At 43.2% G+C, this 26,341-nt stretch overlaps 2 protein-coding genes across 8 annotated transcripts in view; both read right to left on the minus strand.

Annotated features, from left to right (window-relative positions):
* Positions 1-1,639, minus strand: part of LOC112574277 (nuclear factor 1 X-type-like) — a 96,052-nt gene extending 94,413 nt beyond the window's left edge. For 2 of the 5 annotated variants that reach the window (XM_025255250.1, XM_025255244.1), the window contains exon 1: positions 1,250-1,634. In XM_025255250.1, the coding sequence (XP_025111035.1) occupies positions 1,250-1,366 (117 nt within the window). In that variant the 5' untranslated portion in view covers positions 1,367-1,634. Of the gene's footprint in view, positions 1-1,249 lie in introns of all 5 variants that reach the window. The other 3 variants (XM_025255245.1, XM_025255247.1, XM_025255249.1) reach the window with 3 other exon arrangements.
* Positions 1,640-17,827: 16,188 nt separating this feature from the next.
* LOC112573485 (probable palmitoyltransferase ZDHHC21) lies at positions 17,828-26,207 on the minus strand. 3 transcript variants are annotated; one of them, XM_025253916.1, is made up of 8 exons: positions 26,152-26,207; positions 24,939-25,206; positions 24,562-24,663; positions 24,067-24,178; positions 23,330-23,468; positions 22,408-22,524; positions 21,104-21,147; positions 17,828-19,234 (listed from the first exon to the last, which is right to left on the minus strand). In XM_025253916.1, exons 2-8 carry the CDS (start codon positions 25,195-25,197, stop codon positions 19,108-19,110), a joined length of 900 nt encoding a protein of 299 aa, XP_025109701.1. In that variant the 5' UTR covers positions 25,198-25,206; positions 26,152-26,207; the 3' UTR covers positions 17,828-19,107. The 3 variants fall into 3 exon arrangements, with proteins under 3 accessions (XP_025109701.1, XP_025109700.1, XP_025109702.1); XM_025253915.1 differs by lacking the exon at positions 26,152-26,207 and adding an exon at positions 25,903-26,041; XM_025253917.1 differs by lacking the exon at positions 26,152-26,207 and adding an exon at positions 25,666-25,874.
* Positions 26,208-26,341: the final 134 nt, after the last annotated feature.

A 26,341-nucleotide genomic window follows, 5' to 3' on the forward strand; every position in this document is an offset into this window, starting at 1 on the left:
GCGGGTATCACGACAGGTAGAAATAACTGATGACTTAAGAAGGGAAGGGGGTTGTGCGTAGCGGAAGATAAAAGTTTTGAATAATCAAGGTAACAGGATAACGATTACCTGTACAGGTAGAAAAAATATGGTGGAGAAACTAACAGAACTACGGACCACCTACACTAAGGTCCCGTCACGTGACAGCCTGTGCTTAGTGTCTGTCTGTCTGTCTGTCTGTCTGTCTGTCTGTCTGTCTGTCTGTCTGTCTGTCTGTCTGTCTGTCTGTCTGTCTGTCTGTCAGTCCTTGACAAACTTCAGGTCGCACGCACAGAGGTCACTGAACTGGTTTGCGCGCGCTGACCCACAGTAGCAGACGACACAGGTAAGGGGGTCACCGTCACGTAAGGTTCGACTTACCTCCCGCCCTTCGTCCTGCGAAACGAGACCGCACGATGACACACCTGTACATCTGTACACCTGCACACCTGTGTACCTGTACACCTGCACCTTTGTACAACTCAGACCGCAATCAGCATCTGTCAACACCTCCACCGTCCACCACGCGAGAGTTACAGTTCTTTAGTGAAATGTCCGACTACCAGTCTCATTTCACTTTGTTTTAATTTTTGTTGATAACTGTAAGTCCATTTAATCCAAAAGTAGGAACGATGAATTAAAACTTAAAAATGGCAGAACACTTTAAAAAAAAAATTAAGTGTCCAATCTGGATGACAATGCTATGTCTAAATGACATGCGAGTCGCCACAAATCTGTCCTTTGTCACCAAAAGCAGACGTTTGACAATTAAATCCCTGTAAACACAATCACTGACCACGAGGTGACCCTTGCCAGTCATCCTCTGATCTCAGTGGGCCAAGTGAACTGATACACAGGGTTCAAACTGCTCTGATATCATTAAGAGAGGTCATTAACAAACCCAGTACAAACCCAGTACAAAACATTCACCGACTAGAGCCGAAGTCTGCGTAACTTGAAATGGGGAAAACAGAAAATGAAAAGAAACTTAAGGAAAGATGTATATAAAATATTGATAATTCGTGCAAAGACATTCAGTGTCAAGTTTTCATCATAACGGGCCACCCATCTATCCCTCCCATTCCCCGACCCCACACACGTATACACACACGGAGAAAAAATATTAATTTCATAGAATCGCAAACACACACACGAACACACCCACACACACACACACAGCATGCAAACAGGGTGCAAAGAAGAAAAGCGAGGGATTGGAACCCCGACTCACCGAGGGATACGGGTCGTAGGGCGGGCAGCGGTCGGGCGCGGGCCTGTACAGCCCGTGCTCCTGGGGCTCCCTGATGTACATCATGTCCACGCGCTTCTGCCAGTACTGCACGTGCATGCCTCCTCGCCGCCAGCCTACATGACTGAGGGCCCGCTGAGGTGTTGCAGGCCAACTCCCCCTCCTCCCTCCCCTCGCCACTCAAAGCGTGTGTGCCGCCCCGTGCAAACACACTGTGATTGGCCTGCTGGCCTGCTTGCTCCAAGTGGCGGCACCGGCGCTGGTAGACTTCGGTGGTGGTGGTGGTAGTGAGTGGTGGCGGCGGCGGTGGCGAAACCCACAAAACGGCGGCAGCAACACTACAAGTTAACCAACCCCCACCCATCCACCCCTACCGACCCCCACCACCTTCGTCTACCGGCACCACGTGGTCCACCTTCTTTATAATTACTGAACTTTAAAAAAAAAAAAAAAAAAATTCCGAAACCTTATGAAGATTTTGGTTTGACGCGTGGAATATCAGCTGCGCTATCGCGGAAGCAGCGCACCTTGCCGTCCAGTGTCTCCCCGTAATTCCCCTTTCCCCCGACCATCCCCAACCACCGCGACTGTTGTCGCCACGTTGGTCTGCGCGCGGCACTGACGGCAGGAGGGAGGGCACACACGCAGACGCGCGCACGCGTGCACCGGTTCGCCGCCTCGCCGCGCAGGTCAGGAAATGACGCGCCGGACCCGTGACGGGTGGCGCACCTGATCGTGGTGAGGAACTAGCGACGATGTACCCATCGCTTGAGAAAAAAAAAGTGGGATGAACGGGGTGTGCACTCTGGGTTTATCGGCATCGGACTTGTCTGAGGTTGTGACAGTCTTTGGTGGAGTTCGTTTCTCGCCTCCGACCGTTAATCTTCTTTTCGTCAGTGACGGCTTGGTGTGAGGTTAAAATGATGGCTAAAATGCTGATGATGGAAACGTCGATTACGGAAGTTTCTTTTCTTCGACTTCAATGTTGCTTTTTTCTCCACCTGTCTCTCTCCAATACACTTCCTTACCAGAGACTGAGGACTGATATCAGGGATTTCTTCGCTTCATTGCAGTTTAACGCCCAGTAGTAAGGAAGATTCTAGAGCTTGGTTTTGTTGTTTTATTCTTCCTTTGCTTTCCTTCATTTCTCGCCACCTGCAGTATCGTTACCTGTTGCTCATGTTATCAATAATCTCCAATAAGGTTTTGTTTTTTCTTCTTTCTTTTCTGCTTAAACTCTTAACATCTATTGGTTTTGTATTTCCGTGGTAGGATGGAAGAAGAAGAAAATCCCTTACAGAACCCTGCAAGGCTTGAATGATCTTCCTCGTGTGTTTGCATGCACTCGGCGCACACCAGCGTTGTTGCGAGTCAGTAGGCCGCGATCTCTGGCAACAAGAAGTAGGCCACAGGCAACGAGCCGGCAAAAAAAAAAATTCCACAGAGCACCCACAGCCAGCGGGACTGCAACGACACTTCCACCCCAGGTAACAATTAAAAATAGTCGTGGAAATCAAACAGTATCCACCCCACGACGGCCACAAGTTAAGAAATGGCGGCGAGACTGAACACAACAACAATCGAAGACGAGTATGTTGTCGCCACCATCAACACCACCTTCACCATCGTCACCCTACCAACACTACCCCCACTCCACCCAGCCGACACCATGTGGGTTTCGTGGTCTGCACGCAACAGGCTGCCAGTCCTTTGGAGTCTGAACAACGGGAGGAGAATCGGGTGGCGGAGGGGTTCACATCCGGTGTGAGGAGTGCAGGTGTACCTCCAGTTTACACAATGTCGCGGCCAGCAACGTTGCCGTCGGGATGAACGTCTGCGACCGTTGTGGTGGTTGTGACCCATCGGCGAGGGGAACGTAGGCTGGAACGTAATCCTGGAATCTCCTCACCTGCTCGGTCACGTGGTCATTTGGTTGGGGGAGAGCTGTCACGTAGTGGTATCTAGCTACGGGAACTTTTTTCTCCGTATACGTTGCGACCACGTTGTCTCTCTCTCTCACTCACACACACACACACACACTGTAGTTATATCTTTGGCATCAGAAACATTTCATTAAACAATTTGTTTACCTTTAAAAGTTCAATTAAAAAAATATGATTCGTATATCCTTAAATACATTTTCCGCCAGTCGCTTTGACATCTGAAGAAAAGAGACTGTCATATCCAAGCAAGAGAGTTATGAGAGAAAGAGGGAGAGGAAGAGAGAGAGAGAGAAAGAAAGAGAAACACCTCAGTTTTCTAGTTCCATGCGAACCTGTCTGCAAGTCAGCGAGAAATCGGCTCACCTACCTGAACACGGCGCCTCCAACGCCGGGACCACAGTCATGTTTAGAAATGCCTTCGCACTCTTTCCCTCCCAAGCTGCTCTCGATGCAAGTACTACTTACGTTTGCCAACCTGGCTGCAATCGCCAAAAAAAAAAAAAAAGAAAGAAAAAAGAAAAAAAAATTGGCGGTTGTGGGCGCTACCTGCAGGTGCCGATGATGGAGGTGGTTGCCAGACGTGCGTGTGCTGCTACCCGCGGCCAGCGGGGACCTCGACAACCGCGAAACCTGCGCGTTTGGTAGTTGGGTTCGAAGCTAAAGGGTTAAAGTGGGAGCTGGAGGTGCCAGCAAACACGGATCACACGGCCAGAATGTGCAGCCAGGGGACGACTCTCGAATGAACCGAGCAAAGTCGTGGCCATGAAGCGAGGGTAAGTTGGTGCCCAGGGGGCAACATGGGGAACTGTCGGTCCCGAAAGTAACGGTGTCCAGACCCCGCAGATGTTGTTTTAACCCTGGAGCAGCAGTCAATGAATGGCGGCAAAGGAGGTCTGAGTTAAAGAAATGTAAAGTGATAGAGGTTTTGTGGGTGGTGGGGAGAATCTGAATATTACATTGCAACTACAGAAGCAAAACGCCTTTTCCTGAGTTTCTGATTTTGCCTTGGGGAGACGACTTACTTTTGCCTCGTAACTACGACCCCGAGGGTGGAGGACTGGAGTTCAACTTGGCCAAAGTGAAGGTGAGACGTGGAGTAGGATAAAAAAAATTTAAAAGTGAAAATGGTTACATTTATTTTTTAATGAGCAAAGCCAGCGGTAACAATTTCAAGAAAGGACAATGACCCCTTCAAACATCTCCTTATAAAAGAACCCAGTAACAATATTTTTTTTATAAAAGCAACACCGTAACGGAAGTGATGGTTGGAATAATAAATGAAGCGATAAGAGGAGCGTCAACCAGTTTCTTTGGGATAATAAGTCGTTTAGTATGGTTTCTGCCACCTTTTTATCCAGTAAAGAGTCGATAACGGAGTAGATGTAAAGAGACTGAGCGCAAAAGAAGAAAAAGGTTGGATAGGTCTTGCAAATTAAAAACCAGATCAACGAAGTGGAAGGATAGGGAGGACTGGTGGGATGTGGGGGCTGGGGAGAGATGGCAGGAGGCGGACCAAAAGACAGTTATTAAAAGTACCAAGCATGTGCGTAGGTACCTACAGACACTTTGAGCTGATGGTTGTTTTGCCTCTGATCTCTGTTACAACATCGCTAGAGAACCGTCGAAAGATGAAGAAGATGAAGATAGTCTGAAGCTTCTCTTCTCGCTGCTTCGGAGAGCGAGGGCGAAGCTGACGCCAGTGAAATCTCCTGACGTCCTCGTTCTCCTCGTCTTCCTTTCACCCTCCGCGACTGACGAGGGGTGGGGTCCGAGCTACGTCGCCACCACGTTTCGATTGTAAGCAATCCTCCCGCGCTGGACCGGTCTTCACCACGCGCCTTTCAACCGCCAAACGGGCCTCCTTCATCACTGAAGTCGTTGTTATCGTTTCCTGTCAAAAGGCAACTCCTCTGTCTGACCGGACCGAGCTGGTGTCGTCATCAGCAGACTCAAACAGCGTGTCACGTCCTCGCGGTTCCCTCGTGCCCCGACATCCACGACTGGCCACTGGGATCACGACCAAACGTAAGGAAAAGACGGGCTGGAGGTCCTTTGGGTGCGCAGTTCTTTGGTGGTGAACGAGGATCGGCGACTTGAAGCCCGGCAACCCCGTCACACAGGCCGACAGGTGCGATCTCATTTTCTAGAAATATATAGAAGTATGTCACGAGCACACTAACAGAAAATAGGGTTTTAATGGCATCTGTAAGTTGTCGTGAACTGCTGTCGTAATTCGAGACTGTAGGACTTCCATAGACTGGCAGCGGGTTCACGCTTGCAGGTTTTTCTTATTCCATCTAGCTTATAATATAGTCTGAAAGAAAACATTGTAATGACCTATCACACGTGATGGAGGGTGTATCCAGTCGATGATGAACGTACAACACTGACGTCACCCGATACGATTTCTGGCATGTGCAGGGTGTTCACATTCACATGCGGAGAGTTCAAAAAATAAATATATATTTTACAGATTTGTTTGCCAAAAAGGTTAACATCCTCAGATCGACCCACCCACAAGACTTGCCCAACTCACTCTTACTCATGAACTCGTCAGCTCTTGGAGGGAGGAGAATGGGGTGGGATGGGATGGGGTGGGGTCGGGGTGAGTGTCGGGCTCTCTGAACGTCGTGTGGTGTACTTTCTTGTATAACCCGCTTGGTTATTCCTGCCGCCATGCGTAACGAAGAACTGCGGACAGACTGAGAATAAAATGTGGGTGGAAATGTATGTAAAGGTAGATGTCTCCCTGCTGAGAGACAGAAAGGCGGAGTTGCTGGGTTTTGACAGCATCTCTACGCGCGCCATTTGCCGCCAATCCACGTGCGTCTACGAACACAGCCGCTGACGTCATGCAACTCGCCAATGACGTCATGTAAATTGTCGTATTGTTCAAGCGAAAATGACGTCAGGCATGATGAAAGAGGATTATCAAAATATCGTCACGATCTGTTAAGCGCAAAACAAACAAACAAACAAACAAATAAAATGTATGAACGTTTGGGGATCTACCGTCAGAAGTTTATCATTTGTTGACAGTAACCATTTATCTACAATTATCAGATCTTTTATATTTTATTGTTTAGAAGGCGGAGGGAATGTGTCCTGACCGGTGGAAGGAGCTTAGGGCGGACGATGAGGGGAGAGGAATCACGTGACAATGTCTGCGAGGGTTTCACCCACAAACAGTTCACGTTGCCAGACGTCATACGTCATCCCCCCACTCACAGACTCACGTCGCTACATCGCTGACTCGGGTCACGTGATCCAACCGTTTCCTAGTCCTGTGTTTGAAAAAGCAATCACGTCCGTTTTCATCAACTTTCATCAGCAGATGCAGACATTGTCACACATATGTATGTTAAAGGCGAGTGCATATCAATTGTTATCTTACTGTAATACCATCAATGTTCGGCATATTGGCTGCTGAGCATGCGCACACGGTGCATCTTACCTCGCGCCAAGCACTTGACCTTCTTGGCACTTCTGATCGTGGGCTGACGGAGGGAGGGTAGGAGTGAAAGGGAGGGGGAGAGAAGCATCAGTCCAGTAGAATACACGCATGTCCACAATGTCCTTTTATTTATTTCAAGTTTCTCTCATGACCACTCCCTAGACGTCTTCTAACAGAAAGAATATTTCTCTGACCACGAGACTTATGTCCTACCACACACACTCTCTCTCGCGCGCGCGCACGTACGTGATGGAGATGGAACATTTTAAAATCACCGTTTACTCAGAATGCTTGGCCCGGTTACACCCAGAATGGGCACAAGGCCACTGCCGGTGTAATCAGACCGCCACGTCACGGGGAATGTGCCAGAAACCTCGCGGCATTCTGATGTCACGCCGAGGATCAGCGCCATTATCAGAGTATTACCTTTCTGGGGATGAGGGAAAGCTCCTGACAGTGTGATACAGCGACTTGGGGGGAGGCATTCCGGCAGTGAAAGTGTGTGTGTGCGTTGTGTGTGTGTGTTCATCACGGGTGTGTCCATGACTAAAGAAAAGAAAGTATCTAAAAGTTCTAGAACCAAGATGCGAGTGTTGTGTTGACAGGTAGAGGTGTTGAGGGCTGGGGCCTGATGTCAACTCACAGGTGGTCCTTAGTCTGACGCAGACAGAACCAGGAGGGATGGTGTGCGTGGACAAGGAATGAAGCGCATGTCTTCTTGCACCACCAAGACCTCTAATGTGTCTATGGTCAGCTTAGGTAGACTATCCCAGCTGGGTAACAGGGCTTCATGAATACGAGCCCCGGATAGCTCAGGTATAGGTCAGGTAAGTCTGTTGCTCGCATGTGGCGGCCTAGGTACTCATGGTGTGTATGTCGGGCTACTATCACGGGGTAGACATTACCTTACATGGCCGGTGACACTACCCCAAACCATTTATTTTTCCTTGTGGGTAATTTATCGGAGAAGGCCCCAGTTGATAAAGTTTTCCCTTATTGGCTAAATATAAGGTTGATCATGCTTAATCTAATTCAAAAATGTTTTCTGGAGACTTTAACGAAGACTTGTTTAGTAAATATTTATAGTTTTTTGAAGGCACAATTGAAACCCAAAACTGAACAGCCCACATGACACACTTAGTTCCCCCTCTCTCACCCTTTGCACATTTTGCTCCCAAATGAAAACAGAATAAAATATTTGTTTTCTAATATTTGATCGAAAAACACTGTTAGTTCAGCAAGATAACATTTATTTTATTCATCTTCTTTTCTTTCTTTACGACTGTTTTAATGTCTTAATGTTTTAATGTTTTAATTCCTTCCTTCCTTACTCCGCCCATCCTCCACTCCCCAAATTCCTGCAAATCCCCATCGCCCTGTTGTGAAATCACCTTTAGGTGGAAGCACTTTCCCTTCTTTAATCATCGACGACAACAACAGCACACAGACGATGCACAGAAATCAGGATTAATCGGCAAGCGCGTGTTGCTGCTGCTCGTGTTAGTCACGTGACGCTGATTGTGCGAAAATCTGCAAAAACTACAGATAAACATGTCTGAAGTTCAACAAGGATTGTGTGTCAACTCGGTTTGACAGAGAGCAACCACAAATAGCACATTTCTTCAATTAATTATCATTCTAGGTTGATTTTCATGTTCTGCGATGTGGTGTGAAGATTCAAACCGACAACCTCCCAACCTTATTGCCTATTGGGGAAAGGGAGTGGCACCCCTCCGTACTATCCCGACCCACCCACCATCCTCAAGCCGTCATCAACCACCAGTAAAACTTTAAAAACGATTGAAAAATGAACTGCTCAGTTTTCTCTTGTTTTTATTTTAGTGTTTGTTTGTTGTTCTTTTTCTTTTTTTTTTCTGGGTGGGGGACAATTTTTGGATCGAAAAGCCGTAATCTGTTTCCTTGGTGAGCAAACGGGGTACAGAATATGGAGGGCGGGTGATGGGGTGGGAGGATGAAAAGAAGAGGAAACAGACCCCGGACGCGCTCTTGAAGACGATACAAGACAGACGCGCGCAACACAGCAGGGTCCCCGTCAAAGCTTTATTTCTTCTTTCAATCTAGAAAATTAAGGCCGACGCCAGGGTGCAGCGAAGAAATAAACTGGTAACCGACGACTAACAGGCGGCACGCGCCCGTAGATGCTGTGTCCCACGCGCACTGGCATGTCAATCACCGCGCGGTGGGCGTGGCCAGTCTGTTGGCTTCATCCTTCCTGCCTCTTGCAGCGTCTGGCGACTCACTCTTCCTGGACCAGAGAGCGGATAACGCGAAAGGTGGTACCCCAGCTTTTTTTTTCGGGTGCTTGTCTGCGGTGTATCGTCGCAGACGCCAAGTCTTTTCAAATTGAGCATGAAAACCCGAAAAGCTGCAGAGGCTGAGCGACGCCATCTTGCACGATGCTGACGACCACCTTGCTGGGACTCGCGTGCGAGCGAGTGGAAGGTGGAGAGGGGGAAGGTTAAGGGAAGACAGAGAGAGAGAGAATAAAAAACAATACGAGAGGGAGAGGGCTGAAGTCGGCTTGCTCAGGTGATTGTACGTTCTTTACGGCGCGTGCCCGGATGATAATTATGTCTCACGTGCTGCGACCACTACATCAAGAGACTTGAGAGCAGCTAGAGCCCAGACCCACTGTGCGCACCGCTACTCCACAGCTGCCATCAGTTGTAGGCGGTTGCCAAGGAATTCTCTGGACAAGACGAGAAGTTAGCCTAGCATTGTCACAGACGATCAGGTGTCCCACGACTTCCACGACTTTTCTTTTCCTCTTAACTTTCATCTGCGTCGTCGTCGTCAATCTCATTATCATGTTTCTTAATTCTTCAATGAAACATTTTTTTCCTCACAGATCGATGTATGGAGAGGGGGATAGTCACAACAGATAGCAATCAGAGAGCAAAACTGAGAATCAGAACGAGGCTGTCAGGAATGTCAGAAACTAGCTGCGGTATCTCACCCAGGTAATTCGACCTGCAAACTTCTGACATTCAACTCATCAGACTGGAAATGTTTGAGATGCAGCTTCATTTCAGTCAAGGTTAATGAATGAATGGCAATCAGTGTCTCAGTGTAGCTAAAATATAAAATAGATGTATTTTATGATGTCTCTTTCCTAGGTTGTTGAGGTTGACAGCTCATAGTGTGCCACGGAAGGGAAAATGCGGGAGGAGTGGAGTAGAGAAGAACAATGAACACGGCATGGGTGAAGTTCCGTCTCCTGCATTCCCCTATCTTTCCTTTTCTCTCTCACACATAACAAACACACACACACACACACGATTCTTCCTTTGGCGACACCAATGATGTCATAAAACGGAGAAAATAAGCATCAACAATAAACACTCCCAGTCAACCAAACATACTCTCCGACTTTCCAAAAGGAAAGGAATATTCCTCAAAATTTGTTCAGGAAAATATGTGAATTTGCATTTATTTCATCCTACTTTTCACTCTACTACACACACATATAATATATTATATTGATATACACATGTGCGCGTTACAAACTTCGCCACGATCTGTTTTTCTATCAGTGGTAGAGAGAAAACTTGAAGAGTGTAACTTCCTAAACTTTGACAAAGTTATCTATCTATTTTACACAAGCCCACGACTTCCCACAACGCAAGAAGTCTAGTAAAAAAAACTATCTGGGTTTTTCTCAGTCGTCTGACACAAAGAAATTAATGTATTTTTATACATTGTATGAATGTATTTTTCATCATGAAATCACAGAAACACCGACCTACACCGGCGAGACAATGAATTCACAATGTCTTGTGAAGAGTGCCCACAAATCCTGTCTTCACCAAGAGACTAATGAGGCCCACTAATCATGTGGGCCCTTTCCGCCATCAGGCTTTGGAGCCCTTGACTGGTGTGACTTATGACCCCTGCTGGGCCCCTGGGGTTTTCTAAAGATGTTCTGTAGCAAGTAGTGTTCATAATGAGTCACCTGCCATACCAGTGTGACTAGGCTAGTCAAAGTAACAGAAAAATAGATGCTTGTGACAAGTAAGAGAAAGAAAGTTTTAAAAAGTTTGTGACGAAGTTTCAATATACTTCACATATTAACGAAAAGTATCATACAAAATCTATCACACGCACAAACACATACACACAAGCGATTGCGCACACATCTCGAGTAGGCGCCGCTCTTACAAAAAAAAAAAAAAAAGAATTGCATTAGCTAAATCGGCGACAATCTCCTCAAAACAACTTGATATAGAATAGTATCTAAATAAACACACGATCATCAGTCAAAAGGTACAATTCTTTCCTGTGAGCGGTAGAGACGTGGCTGGGAAAGTGCGAGAGTTGCGTGGTATCTTGTGGTCGATGTTACCACGAACCTGTGTTGCTGGACTGCTGGCAGACGACTTTTTTTTTTTCCAAGTTAACTACTAAAACGAGGCAGGAGTGTACAAAGCTTCCGGTTTAGTCACATTCATTGTCTAGGCTCGCCGAGACTAACAGCGGAGAACTTTGCCAGAGGTTCAGCGTTGGTCTCGGCAGACAGACAGCAGTCCACCTGTACACGTCCGCGATGTGACTGATGCAAGGACACCACGGCTTCCAAACTACAACGCAGGTACCACTCAGCTTCTTGGCAGAGTCTGCGTACCAGACCCCAGACACGCTAAACATAGGCACCGACCCCTCCACCCACCGGCTCTCGTGCTGCAGTCCGTGGGAACGTCTCGATCGGCAAATGGAACAGCAGCAGATGGGTTGAAAGGGAAGGGAGGTTACTTCGTTTCTGCGATGTGATGGGGTGAGGTGGAGTGGGGGGAAGATGTCTGCGAGTTCCTCGCGCACTATACCTAAGTTTTGATTTACCTCAGGTAGTTACTGTGCTACTTGTACGGGCCGCCACCACGAGTCCCGATCCATCAGGTTTTTATCTCGGAGCTGACTGGGGGAGCAGCACTTGTTAGAGTTCATGAAGTTAGTAAACTGATGCAGGTCGGCCGACAGATACTTTTTTTTTTAATCGACGCCAAAGAAAATGAAGAAAAGGGGCCAGGGATGCACGAATGTAATTAAGAGAATGTTCTGGTTGTGCAGGTGCACTTGCTCACCATTTGAATAATCGAGTCATAAAGCGCTGTCTGGCTAACCGAAACTCCAACGTTTATTTGCTTCTGGAAACCAGGCTCCATCCTGAATCTTGCACGCCGCTTACGTAAGGTCTAAGCTATGCCAGACCTCTTCCCCCAATCTTTTTATTTCGAATGGGGGAAAATATCCATTGGTCAAGGTGAAGAGACTTATTACTGGCTACTACCTTCCCCTCCTTCTCTCTCTCTGGGAGAGAGATCATGCGGATGAGTGATCTATCATTATATATTACTTCCAGATGAAAATCCAAAGATGTCTATGACTTATGTTATCGGCAATGCCGAAGGAACGTTTGTATCTTCATTAAAGGCTTCATCTGTGTTACTTACCTGTGAAATTTTCGAGTAATTTGATGGAAAGGACGTACGACTGCTCGTGCAACCGACTTCAGGAAGAAATATATATCACCAAGACTGTCATATAGGACTGGTGGCCTGCTTCACACCGCCTTCTACCCTTCGCCCCCAGTCACCCACCGTTCGCACGTCCACACGCCACTCACAACTACTTCCTCCCTTCTCACGTGCTAAAAACTGACAACACAGTTGTACACATCAAATTATTATTAACAACAAAAGAAAAATTAAGTTGAGTTTTACAAATCACCATCCACATATAAAAGTAGAACGACCTGACATCAGTTCGGTGAAATTTGAATATAACAAAAGAACACTTCGCTCACAGTTGCCCCAGGCAACAAACAGTGGCGACGAAGTCGAAGGTGAGATTCCCGACGCACTGTCCCTAGCCCACATGGACTGCTGCTTCCACCGGTTGCCACAGGCAACGAACAACAGCTGCGGTGAAGATCTTAGGTGACAGTGGTCCGGCACCGGCTTCAGACGACCAAGACCCCGGGGAAACTCAGGCAAAGTATTCACTACCGCAGGTCGTTGCTCCAGGCAACGGGTGGCAGAGTTATCGTTGCCGGTCCCGACGATGTATCCCCGTCTTGTCGTCTGCGAGGACGGAGACCCTTTCCTCACTCTCCAAGGTTCCAGACTGCAAGTCCCAGCAAGGAGCTGTGCATTCACGTGGAACGAGCCTCCCTCAGACCTGCTGCCTACAGCTGGTACGGCGATCACAGACGGTAGTCTCCGCTGGTGTATCGAGAAAGCCCCAACTAGGTTGTTGTTGTTGTTATGTTTGGAAGGGAAAGTGCTTCCACCTCGCGGTGATTTCCAGCTGTGGAGATGGGAATCTTTGGGGAATGTGGTTATGGGGTTGAAGGTAGGCGAAGGTAGGGAGGGGTTTGGAAGGTGTGTAGGTAGGGAGGGTCGCTGATCTGCGGCGCAGCAGGTGTTGTCTACTCTTGCTCGTGCCTTCTTTTTCTATTGGTGTCTTTGCTGAGTTCGAATTGGTGGTGAACCGTGTTTTGACCTCGTGGCCTGTTGTTAGTCTATGAGTTCTATGAGTACTGCTAAGCTTGTGTTGATGGTATACTGTGCTGGTGCCTCTCTTTTCCTGCTACTGTTACTTGCTATCGGTGCCTAAGGCCTGTCGAGTCCATCGTGGGTGTGTACTGTGTTGGTTACCGGTGTTTGCTCTACTTTACTTGTATTTCTGGGTTGTTGTTTTTTCCCCCTCTTATATAAATGGTTATGTTATCCAGTTTTAACTCTTTGCCTATCTTTTATTAGTCTAGACTCTAGAGTTTGGATGGCTTGCCGCTACTGATGGTACTAATGAAAGAATATTATTCCATAGTTGTTTAGATGCTTTGGGGCAGATATTAAAGTTTAGTACTAGTCTGTATTTATCTAAAAAGTGTGTTAGTTCTCTTTCTGGTTTACTTTCATTGCACTCCAGCAGCACATGAGGGGTGTTAAGTCTACCCCCACAGGTTCATGAAGGTGGGGGGGGGTGTCTTTACATCTTGTTAGGTATTCTAGCTATTTGGGTTTGGTCAGACCTACTTGATTTTTAGAACATCAAAGTCTGACTAGACTGGTCGTCTATCAGTCTCCTAGCACCTTTACCTTCATTTTTGTATTTCTCGTGCCACATTATTTTTATTGCTGGTTTTATGGCTGTTCTACTCTCTGCTGGTGTAATGGGAATGTTTAGGGTGGTGACTTTGGGTTTTGTTTCTTGTTTTACTGCTAGTCTAGCTAGTTTATCAGCCTCTTCATTTCCTTTTATTCCTGTATGGAATGGAACCCATATGAAGTTAATGTCTCCTTTTTTCTTGGTTAATCTTATCTATGAGAGACAATATCTCATATACTATGTATTCTGTTTGAGGATTTGTTTTTTGAACACCTGGAGTGCTGACAGTGAGTGTGATATTAGTGGGTATTGTCACTGCGATGTGTTGATCATTTTTAGGTCAAGTGTCTGAAGAGCTGTCAATATGGCAGTCTGTTCAGTTATGAAGATTGAGGTATGCTTTGTGAGTCTACTGGGGATGGCCATGTTGTCGGGATGGTATACTCATAATCCAGTTGTGTTTGTCTCTGGATCATGGGATCCATCAGTATAAATGTGTACGTGGTTTTCGTATTTGGTATTTTTAAACATGTTAATTATATTCAAATTATTGGAATTTTGTAGCGTCAGTGCTAAACAATGGTGAAATAGCACCAATCTAACAGATATTGAGCATGGTGGCGCTGCTCACCACATAAATCTCATTCCTTCAGTCTCACCCTCTGCCCGCTAACCTTTTTCTTTCTGGTTTGGGATAATGTGGAATTGGTGAGGGGATGGGGAGAGCGGGTGGCGGCACTGGCGGCTGATAGGTATAGTTGCATGCCTGCATAGTTCTTAGACCTTAAAAAAATCCACCTTATAATGATTAATTGCATTTTTCTCAGTGCGGCAAGCGTGTATGCGGGGTTCCAGAAACTATAGATCAACTGTTTGGGCCATTCTTGATCAGGTCTCGACTGCTCGTATGGAATTTTAATGGCTTTTCCCGCTGGGGCTTAGTGACTGTATTGCTGCTTCTGGGAAAACACTCAGGGACTTCTAGTTAGCATCCTGAGATGAATGATGGCGCGCCGGCCTCAGTAATTGTTTACTCAAAACGAACACTACTTCTCAGTGCCGATGTCTGTAAAGATGACAATAACAATAAATGTTATTTACAATAACAAAATGACACTTTATTTGTCAAAGTTTTACCTTGCTCATTGACAACCAGGACCCTGAAATAAAATAAGAAATGCCTATTTGCATACAAAAATGCTGCAGTACATTTTTTCTCACCTGGGGAAGGACAGGTTGGATTTTCTTCTATTTTTACTGGTAGATTATGAAGGGGAGGGAGGGGTTTATTTCTATTTTTATTGGAGGATTATGAGGGCAAGTGGAAGGTTTACTTCTATTTTTACTGGTAGATTGTGGGGGAGTGAGGGGGTTAGTTCTAATTTTACTGGTAGATTGTAAACATTCAATGTATTTGAAAGTTTATTCAGAAGCTGAAAAAGTATTTTAATAGATACTTTATTATGTGATCATCTGATTCTCTTCAGTTTTTCACGATACCATTAAAATACATTTATTTAGTTATTTAACCACTTATTCTCCCTCTTTATCGATGAATGGTGTGAGTGAGAGAGAGAAAGAAAACGGCCTGCCCCTGTCTGCCATGTCAACAACCGTTCATATAGCTGTGTCAAGCGGCTGTCACGAAGACTGCAATGCCAGATGTTCGCAAATCAAAGCTTTTGCACAAGAGTGTTGAGATTGTCTAAAGCTACATTTCCGGCCATTTCGCGGCAAAGCTACGTGCGATTAAGGAGAAAAAAGCCGACTGTCAGAATTCCGCGTGGGATCCGCGGATAAATATCATGAGGTTGTGGCGAGGAGACCTCCGTGTGGGAAACGGTTGCGGGCTACCCTCCACGGTTCCTCCGTCTTTGTCATCGGCGCGTGCTTGATGGGGCGGCACTGCACAGTTTGACTTCTCTCATCAAACCCTCCTCGACAAACCCACCACGTGCTTGCAAAAGTCGCTTAGATGTTTGTTTGAATGTCGTAACGAGGCGTGCGACCGCGACCGAACGAATCCGAAGCCATGACTGGTGTGTACAACTGAAGAGCAAGCTACGCACGAGGAAGACCCGTTGGCGGCCATTTTGCTCCCCCGAAAATTTCAAAATAAACGGGACAATCGAGAGGTAATGCGCAAGATAAACGCGGACGAGGGCGAGCGATGGACGCAAGGAGGACCCTGCTATGGCCGCGACGTGGTGAAACGTACCGCTCAAACATTGCGCGCGAAGTTGCTTTCGTGAAAAGGAAATGTTTGGCTCGAAAGTCAATATTGGGTCACGCTAGCCGAAACAAAGGGCGAGTAATCCACCCTGCTCTTGCTGGAATCTGGATAATAAGAATCAACAGGTGTTACAAAGAAGGCTGGCATGTAAGGGCAAACAGCAGCAAGTCTAAGGTAATATAGAGCTCCGACCTTGTTCCTAAACAAAGGGATTGCTCCGATTGAGACCCGCGGATCAGCGGGGCCCAGAAGACAAGCGTGGACAAGACCGATGCCCCAGGTAGATATCAAAGACGGAGAGTCAGACCATGTTTGTCAGGTGATCTCCCTTTGCCCGGACACCGGCTCACGAGCTGCAAGTTAGTTTCCGCCCCTGCTGCCTCCCAACTGTACCCCGACTCCATCTGACTGCGACTTGTCCTCTCTTCCTCCCGCCATTCCCTTGCAATGTATCCCTCTTTCCTTGTCCCCCAGCCCCGTATAACCCGACTGCTCTGCGCAGCATTCCTACATTTTGATAGCAAATCCACAACAGCACTAGCAGGCGTTAGGGCTGTAAGCGGCCTCAGATGTCCCCGGCTCAAGGTGCGGGGGGACCAGCAAATCCACAAGACCGACAAAGGCTTTTGTGTTTGTCTTGGGGCAATCAAACAGGCGTTCAATTGTGGTTTCTAGTCTGATGAACAAAAAACATTCTTAACGTATTTTGTTTTTGAATTGTTATCCCCTGTGTAATTATGGAGGATGCTGGTGAAGCGACTAAAACACCCGTCACCATTGTAGAGATAACTAGGTGTCGTGGATCTGAGCTCTGATGTTCCACGATTTGACAAAAAAGGCATTGATGGTGGAGAAAGGCTTTCAATAAATAAACATTATTTATTACAAAATGACCTAAACGATTTATCACAGAAGACATTCGCGCTGACTTCATTTGCATCAAGAGACCCTCAAGCTGTGTAGGTGCAAGGTTCGGGACACCCCCATCACTCACGGACGTTGTCATCACTGAGAAGTTCGTGGGGTCTTGCGTTTGGTTCTCGTCTCGAGGCATACTCACATCTCTTCGGATGTCACATCTGCGGAGTTGGCTGTTGCGGAGCAGGTTACCCGGATGTATACCTCAGTACTCGTACTCCTACAGCGCCACGTCGCCAAAGGTGGAAGTCTTTACAGATGGAATATGAGCCACACACAAGACATGGATGTTCAGGTTACTTGCTGACCTGCTAACGAGCTCTGCACCCGTTTGTGGCTGTGTCTAAGACTTTATTCTCGTCAACAGGATATACGCCAATGGATTGAAGTCTAATGGAATGTTTCCCAAAAGCACACGCAAATTAAAACTTTGAGCGTGAGTAAACGACGATTAAACTGGTAGCATATACAGAGTACAAATTCAAAAATGTATAAACAAAGAGATAGAAAAAAGAAGGAAAGGAACAAACGAAGAAAATGAAGAAATGTGTGTGTAAATAAATACACTGAAAGTCATCAAACCTAATAAATCAACGAACGAAGAAATAAGCAACTGAAGTGGGCACAGGTAGCACAGACGCACAACCGAGAAATTCAAATCCTGCAGTGTTTAGCATGTTCTTCATTCAAAATGCTCACTAAAATCATTTAAAATGAATTAATTTGAGACGAATACACATTTAACGATTATTTCTACAAAGAAAACAAAACAAAACAAAAAAAAAACAACAACAACAACTACCTGCTAACGTGTCGCTGTCACAAGCAAACATCATTTGTCCAATTCGCAAGCATTTCCAAACCACAAGGACAAAAAAAAAAAATCATGTTTTGTTTTTACTTCATTTGTAAAAAAAGTATCCTAATCTATACTGCTGCAACAAAGTTACATTATAAAGGATGCCATTATATACATTCATCTCTATGTTTATGTTTACATGTTAAAAGCACATAAAGTAATGCTAACAAGCTCGCAAATGGAGAAGCAATTGCTTGATAAGGTTTAGTCGTGGAGTCATCGTTACCATTTTTATCAAACACTATTTCTCTCTCTCTCACTCACGCACACACACACACAGTAGATTTTAAAGAGAAAATTCAGTTACACCAGTTAAAACTTATTTTTAAAAAATGAAGGAATTATACTGATGAAATCACATTTGTTATCACATTGATGTAGTTGCCTGAAAACCCCCTGAATTAATATTAGGTATGTGTATTGCATAATGTTACTATGACATGTAAATATGAAAATGAATTCAATCGCTCTGAGCAGTAATCACAAACATAAAGGCAAGTAAATAGTTCTTCAAAGGTCTGGAACATATAAGCCAATCAAGTCACTCAGAGACCTTTTGATCTGAAACACAATGTCCCACCTTTTGGGTTGAGGCTGGTCGAAGGACGAATTGTTAGTTGAACTGATAACATTCAAAGTAGCAGCTCTTAGACTAGCTGGTCAAACGACATGCCCTGGATGTTCACTTGATTGCAGGTCCCGTGTCTTTCATAGCCGGACAAAATTGCTGGTCAACTGGCCGGTCTGAGACCTTAAACTATTTGCTTTCCAAACCCGATTGTTTAAAAAAAAATCGACACCCGGTTCATATACATTTGAACAGTGAACCTGGGCAGATTGATCGATAGGTAGGTTGAAGGAGGTAAACATGTATGGCTGTGGCATCCTCAAGAAACTGATAATGACGCCCCACATCTAAAAGGCTGACTAATCAATAGTGAATAAAACAATATAACCACATTGTAAGAACATAGAAAATTCTTTCTTGCATAAAAGCGCAAAACTACTTATATAAAAACGTCTCTTTAAATATACAACGACAGACCGAGAGACAAAATATCTAACGATGTATAACGCGGTAAAGCGAAAACTACTTGAGAGGGTTTGTGGTTTGTGAGACCGTGTCTACGTGGAAGGGTGCGTATGTGTCTGTGCGTAATGTGTGCATTTGCATTTAAGAGTGCAGCTAATTCTGTGCTAAAATGCATGCTACCCAGATCAAGTTGCCAAAACTCGGTCGCAAACATGCCAGCATGGTACTCGACAAGTGGAGTCGACAGCGCGAGACACACGAGGGTGCGTACGTCACACAGGTGAGGCGCCAGGGCGGGTCAGGTGAGAAACTCGTCTGCGACACGGCCAGAACCAGCACAGAATGTGCGACCTGCCGCACAGCTCCTTGTAGGCCATATACCAGTGTCTCTGCCGGTTCCTGCAATACGGCAATCAAGACAGACAACTCTCTAAAGTACATCAGTCCGTGTACGAACAGTAGTCACAACGCAGTCAGTTTATCCTTGCGGTTATTTACTTTTCGTCTGCTTACTGCCCTGCCCCCCTTCATTCCCCCAAATTTTATATATATATAGCGGGGGACAATATATACCAGCCTCTCCACAACTTCACTGACAATACCTACTGTCAGGTTTCTGCGGAAAATATAAATAGCATTTTACTCCGTTGTTATGGACATTCATTTATGATATCCCCCATCTTTATTAATATACTAAAAAAACTAAATGTGTTTACATATATTACTGAGGAAGTTAGATAAATTTTATTGAAGTGATCACCTAAAAAGATGACAGTTAAATCTGAACAGGAGGTTGGGGAAGGGGTTGTAGCGGGGATGGTATCTAGCTGTCCACTGATGTCTTGGGTGGTCTGTGCAAAGCCTTAATGATGATATCTGGGCACGGAGATTTTTTTTCTTTTTCAGTTGCTTGATGGGGTTCTTTGGTTCATGCATAGTGATGTCTTTTGTCATGGAGTCATGTGCCTCTGCGTTTGTTGTTTGTTCTTTTTCTTCTCTTTTGAATGCTTTTTTCAGGCTCAGAGGGATGGTCATGTCACTTTCTCGTGCATATTCTTGGGCAAATGCATTAGTAGCCATTTTCCCAGTCAACATCTTTCCTTCTTCTTCAAGTGTGATCTCTGTCCCTTAGCTTCTTCATCAATCAGTGATCTAGTCTCCACAACCTGGTGGTATCTCTCACCATGTCAAGGCTTGCAGTTTTTTCTCTTCAGCTTCTTTCCTTTCAGTTCCAGTTTAGTTCTCAAGAACTTTGCTTTTTTTCCTGTAGCTGGATGTTGCTTTCTTTGCTAAAGTTGGTCTCTGCCTCATCTCTGACTTTGCTGAGCTTGATGTGTGCCAGTTCACTTGTCCAGTATGGTGTGTAGTTCTTTCTTACACCTCTTTGGCTGCTTTCATAGTACTGTTGTTAAAATCTTTGACAACACTGTTAATGTTTCGTCCTTCCACTTTAAGTGTAGCTGTGATCTCATTGGTGCACATACTGAAGAGTTTCCATGTTACAGGACACAGGAGCCCTTTTCTACTGTGCCCCATCCTAGTAGGACCACTGTCAGTTGGTCCGCAACTGCTTATTCACCCAGGTAGAACCAGGCTAATTTTACAGCTACATCTCGGAGCCATTCTCCTATTCGCCACCTGGAAATGTGTTGGATTGGCGGTGGTTGTCCAACTACCGGATTAAGTATAGCCTAGTCCCAGAAATGAGGTCTCTATCTTTTAACAATGTGGTGGTGAGAATTGTGATATTCATAGGCAAAACAGTTTAAGTCACTCAGATTTGGAGAATCACTATTATGTAATGAACTAAACACAATCATCTAAAAGTAATTTTGCACTCAGGTAATTCTTTTGAAAACTTTAAATGTAATGTGATACGTTTCCCCCTACAGTGCGGTCCAGTGACTCAACAGCATCTAACATCAGTACAATGAATACTGGCTGTCCTGGATTCAGATGTTGTTAAAGACACATAGTTCTTTTTGTGCATATGGTACCTGTTCATAGAGTTGGCTGATATGCCATGATAATGCCTTAGCTGCTGGCTTGGCATTAACTCCAATGTTCCCCCTTCCCTCACATTTCACTTTACAAGCACAGCAACTTTTTTGTGGAGAGGGAGGGTGCATGGATGAGAATAGATGTGCCTGCCTGCATTATTCAGATAAAATTTCCCTCAGAGATAAAAAGAAATGATACAGTTGTAAAAAAATACCAAACAGAAACTGGTCTGATTATTAAGAAACTGAAAACAGCAGTGATACTCACATATTATGTGGAGCATTTTGCATATTTTCTAAGGTTGTTCTATCCTGAAATATTAAAAATGCATTCAAAAATTAAAAAAAAGATTTTTCTAATCACTCCTGAGCACCAAAACTAACAGTTCAGTTACAAAGAAAACCATTCCAGTTCCCCTCACAATAGAACTTGATTGATTTAATATTGATTATAACACAATCTAACAAAATAGTTTTCTATAAAATATATACAGCTCTTTTCAAAGATGTTATGTACACATGAGTACTCTCTCAAACAACTTCTCAAGGAAAAAATGCTTAACTATAAAGATCAGTTCAAATGAAGAAACTGATAAAATCAAAATAAGGAAGGAAAAAATAAAAACAAGAAAAAAAAACAATCAACACAAAACACGTAAACTCAATAAAAAGAAAACAAAGTAGTCAATGACATGAAAGCATTAATTAATTGATCAATACAATACCACAGTCAACAAACATGGTAACCTTCTTCCCTTCAAGATGTATAATACACATTATCACTGCTAAAAATAAGCAGGCAAGGGAAACTTTGATAGGAAAACTTAATGTAGTATGCACTCATCACACAACTGTGCAACTGTGTGATGAACGCCAGGTGGTTGACATATGGTATTCAGATATTTGCAAAACACATGTATCTGATTTTATAATTACACTAATGCATCTAAGCGCTTATGAACAGTCAGATAATACTTTAACCAACAATTTGTCAATTTAATAGGAAATGGCAGTGATATTTAACCAGACATACATTTTGAGAAGAAGAACTGTTTAATAAAATGATCTATTGGATGGATATACATAAAAGGGGTAAGATGATGCATGCTTTGGAGCTGAGACAAGTTTCTTTCAGTTAACTAGATTTCGCATGAATAATTTACCAGTGTTATGCTTTTTAATTTCAAAAAAGCTGTAGTGCATTCAGCAATACTGACATGCAATAGGAACTGGGGTATTTTGTGAATATATCTTTACAGTAGATGCATATATCTGATGTGGACTATATAAGACCCATGCATTTCCGAAACTTGAAAATGGCTATTTAAAAAAGACAGAGGTTTCAACTATATCTAAAAAAAGTAACTGAAATTTTTTAATGATTTTGGTTAAAAGACCTTCATGTAGATAACATAAGATTTACTATGTTATTATAGCTGATTCTTTTCCTATATTCTTATTTTGTGCAATGCAGTTTATTTCAATAGCCAAAGTCCCAGCTATTTAACACATTTGTGAAAAATGGTAAAATATAAAAGCTATATGATTAGCAACTTGGTTTGCAATACTTACATTAAAAAGGTTGAAGCTTTGTATAGAAAACTGAGCTGTCATAACCAATGCCATATTCAATGCCATGACAACCAGAAGGTACATAAACCAGATGCTGTGTTTGATGTGAAATGCCTCCTGCAATAAACAGGTGTGTGCAGCAAAAAAATGTAGTATGAATATTATTTTTTACTCCCATCCCAAATCATATGACCTGATTCTCATAAAATATACGAACATATAGGTTTTGCAAAATATATTAAATAGCTAAAACTTTAACTAAAAATTGCAATTAATGCTAATTTGTAAATCACCTCAGATGTAGTCTTATCTTACAAGAGTTTTCTACTTTCCTCAAAATGAACCCATTCTGACATGGCTTCATGATATGATATGAAAAGAATTGTTTTAAGAGGAAAGCCAAGGTTTTCTTAAAATTTTAGTTTCAGAAAAGTCATGCTGTCAACTACCTGTATAGTCAACAGGTGAAAACGCACGGCAGCTATCCTGCAACTTTTTGATAATGGTAGTCTCCCTTGGGCTCTTCCTTCCAATGCTCTCCCCACCTCTCCCCAACCCATTACTGTAAAAATCAGCTGAACCACAGATTATTGTCTGAGCAGCCCAAAAGATATATTCTAAGTGTGCCCATGTCATGGTTCAATGAGGAGGAGCAAAACAGATGGGTTTGTAAACAAAGCTCTGCTTGTCCAACAGCTTAGTAACCACATGTAAGAGTAAAGTGTGTATTTTTAACAATAATTTATGGTAAATCATTCCTAAAATTGCAAAACATGGTACTTCATCCACATTTGCTCCAAGTATTTTATGTACTACTGTGATTAGATTTCATACTCTGTAGCCAGTGATATATAAAGTCAGGTGAAGCTCTACATTAAAAAGCTAAGACAAAAGTTAGTGGCTGCCAGAGCCTTCAACTCACCTTATCACAGCTAGAGCACTTGGGCCATATCCAAAAATGGAAGAATGTAAGAATGAGGGCATAAGTGCTCAGTAACATAGCGTACAACAGCAACAACATGAAGGCAAAGTGATTCTCTTCCCCTACACAGTTATTGATCCTGAAAACCAAATGGCACAGCTGTGATGTAGCACACAAGGCACAAACAAAGGCAAAAACAATCTGGGAAAATAACACTTTTCATAACTGAAAAGAATACTGAAGAAACACAAAATGAATAAATGAATAATTATGCAAATTAGCTAGACCCGCATTTCTTAACCTTTTACTTGTATGATTGTCTGATTGTTAGTATCCAAGCATAGTCTCCTGTCAAAGATACTTAAATGTGTTGACAGTTTCAACCTTTCATGTAGTCTCCAGGCATTTATACAGAGCATGAAGGATAAGCAGCCTAGCATCATCAACAAATTGCAATGGGTCAAAACGTTTGTTAGTGGCATTTAGAATCAGTGCTTTAATGATTGTCTCCAGCTCTTTCAACAATGTTAAGGCCACTTGTTTTTAGTCATTAAGGTGCTCATTTGAAGCTTTCTTCTAACTGGAACAATGGCAATTTCCAAGCAGCAGGGTGTTACATATCTTTACTTTAACTGATGCAAATATATCTACAAGTGCTAACCCTATATTTTATACATTATTTTAAAAATCCTGAAGTTTAGAGATTAAAGGAGAGGCTTTTTCTGGCTTTTTTATACCATGGGCAATGATGATCCATGCGTAGTACACACTGGTGGCAGCGACGACAATGATGGGCACGAGGAGGACGTTTGCGATTACATAACTGGCAAAAAACCCAGTTTGAGGTATCTGCATTAGAAGCAGACAAGATCTATCACAATGAGTGTTTAGAATGTAAGACACAGTTTAAAAAACATAATGAACATTTTTTTTTTTAAAATTATACTTTTTATAATAGCAAATATTTATTGAAAAAGGTACTTTTTATAATCATATAAACATTGAAAACTTGCATTGAACCAATTATATAATATTCTATAATTTGAACTAAATTATATTTATCAGCTGATAAGCAGGTAAATTTAAAATTAAGTATGGGGAAAAAAAATAACAACAGCACAGATTGTAACACCTGCCTTTCATATTGCAGTAAAGAACAGTCTTTCGTTAGAAATGTTTATAAATCTTACAAATTTCATCTGTATTTCATTAGAAATATTTATAAATCTTACCTATGCTGTTTTGATCTTCATTCAGCAGTGGAACTCTACCAGGATTGGTGATGGATGCCTTGATTAGGGACAGCAGACACATGACACTCACAGCCATGAAACCTGTCAAGGCAACACTAAACATCACTCATTATAAACTGATGTTTGTCTAACAATATTTTCTGTAAAATGACAGATTTAGTCCAGAATAATGAGAGAACCCTCAGAGTAATAGACAAAGGTAGGAAGGGTACTAAACCATAACGACAGTGAGCTTTAACAGACCACCATATCCAGACAATAGGGACATAAGAGTTCTACGAAACACTGTCAGCCATATCAGGAGTTTAAATGTAAACAATTAAAATATTATCTGGGGGAATATAATAATGACTCACTATAGATTATGAATGCTGGTACGCGCCCATCATGGTATTGTGGTAGAAGAATGATGAAGAGTGTACTGAAAGTCCCATACACCCAGTAGGCAAATATTAAAGATACTTGCATAATCCCATTTGTGTCTTTTACAAAATGTACACGGCCAATAAGAGGCAATGTCTTCACAGCAATATTTTCTGAGTAGTCACTTTTGTGAACAAGGCGTGCAGGAAACATATTCCTTATATTCTTTTCAAGTTCTTGTGTGTCCATCATATTGAAGATCTGTAGCAAAGTGATTGGAAATACATATTAAAATTGCTTAAATTAACATGACTAAAGTTTATTTTGACTGTTATATACAACAGCTGCTTCCTTCTAGTTTTTTCAACTCCTGAATAACTTCTACACTGACTCCAATGAGATTAAGCAATTGTAAAATTTAGCATGCTTTTCATGATAGTGTTACTAAAAAAAAAAATTACAAAATGGCACACCTACAGGCACATGCGGTTTATACTGTGTCTATAGACAGTGTATAAACTATTGTAGCAGTATAAACTAAATTAAAATAACCTATAACCCTCCTATTTCTTACATTATACTACAAAGCTAAAAATTGCCTGCTTTCGCTTTTAATTGAACGTGGATTGACATAGTCTATTTTATTCAAGGAACAAACATTTGAATTCGTCATGGAACTGATAGCTATGGTAAAAGGTAGGGTAAAGGTCGTCCCCTAACTTTTTCAGGTCATTGTGAGGTGAGGTGTTGGAAACCAAACTTTACTCGGGGCCAGCTTTATGACTATGTAGATAATAAATTCCAATCAATAAAATTATTGTCTATAAACTGCGTAAAAACGAAAAATCGTCCGAAAAGCGATCGCAACAATCAATTTCATTGGTCTAACCACATTCTTTTATTTTTCAAAAACACAAGTTTATGTGCTAAATTGACCTGTTGGTAATCGATACACACCTTATTAGAAGTTATTGCTCAACTGAGAAGCATAATGATAAAATCACAGGTCTTTCCCTTCCTAATCCCTCACGTACCCTCAACAGGCTAGCTTAAGGTTGGACGCAACTGACACCAACGATCACAGAATAAGCATATTGAATAGATTCCCGATGCTACAGTTTGGATTCAGAGGCACGCAGGCATATATATAGGTAAAATTATGAAAGAGAGAGAGAAGGAAAAAGCCACGGATAAGAAAAATCGCACTTTGTGCCCCACAGCGTGTACATGTCAGCGAGTTGCGCTGTTTATGCCATTTGTGGAACAGGGACAGATAACTCTTTTCCGTTTGGTGCCTGGACCATAGAATGCCAGGCCAAAGGTCTTGAACAATATTTTTATTTACAGACTCTGTAGTTCTGTATTTTTTAAAATTACCAGAGATATTAGCGGAGCT

This window comes from Pomacea canaliculata, linkage group LG10, assembly GCF_003073045.1.
Source record: "Pomacea canaliculata isolate SZHN2017 linkage group LG10, ASM307304v1, whole genome shotgun sequence".
Lineage (NCBI taxonomy): Eukaryota > Metazoa > Mollusca > Gastropoda > Architaenioglossa > Ampullariidae > Pomacea > Pomacea canaliculata.

Bases quoted from the DNA above. Each gene is read 5' to 3' on its own strand.
- LOC112573485 (XM_025253916.1), bottom strand. From the start codon at position 25,197: ATGATGGACACACAAGAACTTGAAAAGAATATAAGGAATATGTTTCCT. The intron at 24,179-24,561 runs GTAAGATTTATA...CTTCTAATGCAG, and splicing joins TGAAGATCAAAACAGCATAG to ATACCTCAAACTGGGTTTTT. The intron at 23,469-24,066 runs GTATAAAAAAGC...TTTGGTTTTCAG, and splicing joins ATGGATCATCATTGCCCATG to GATCAATAACTGTGTAGGGG.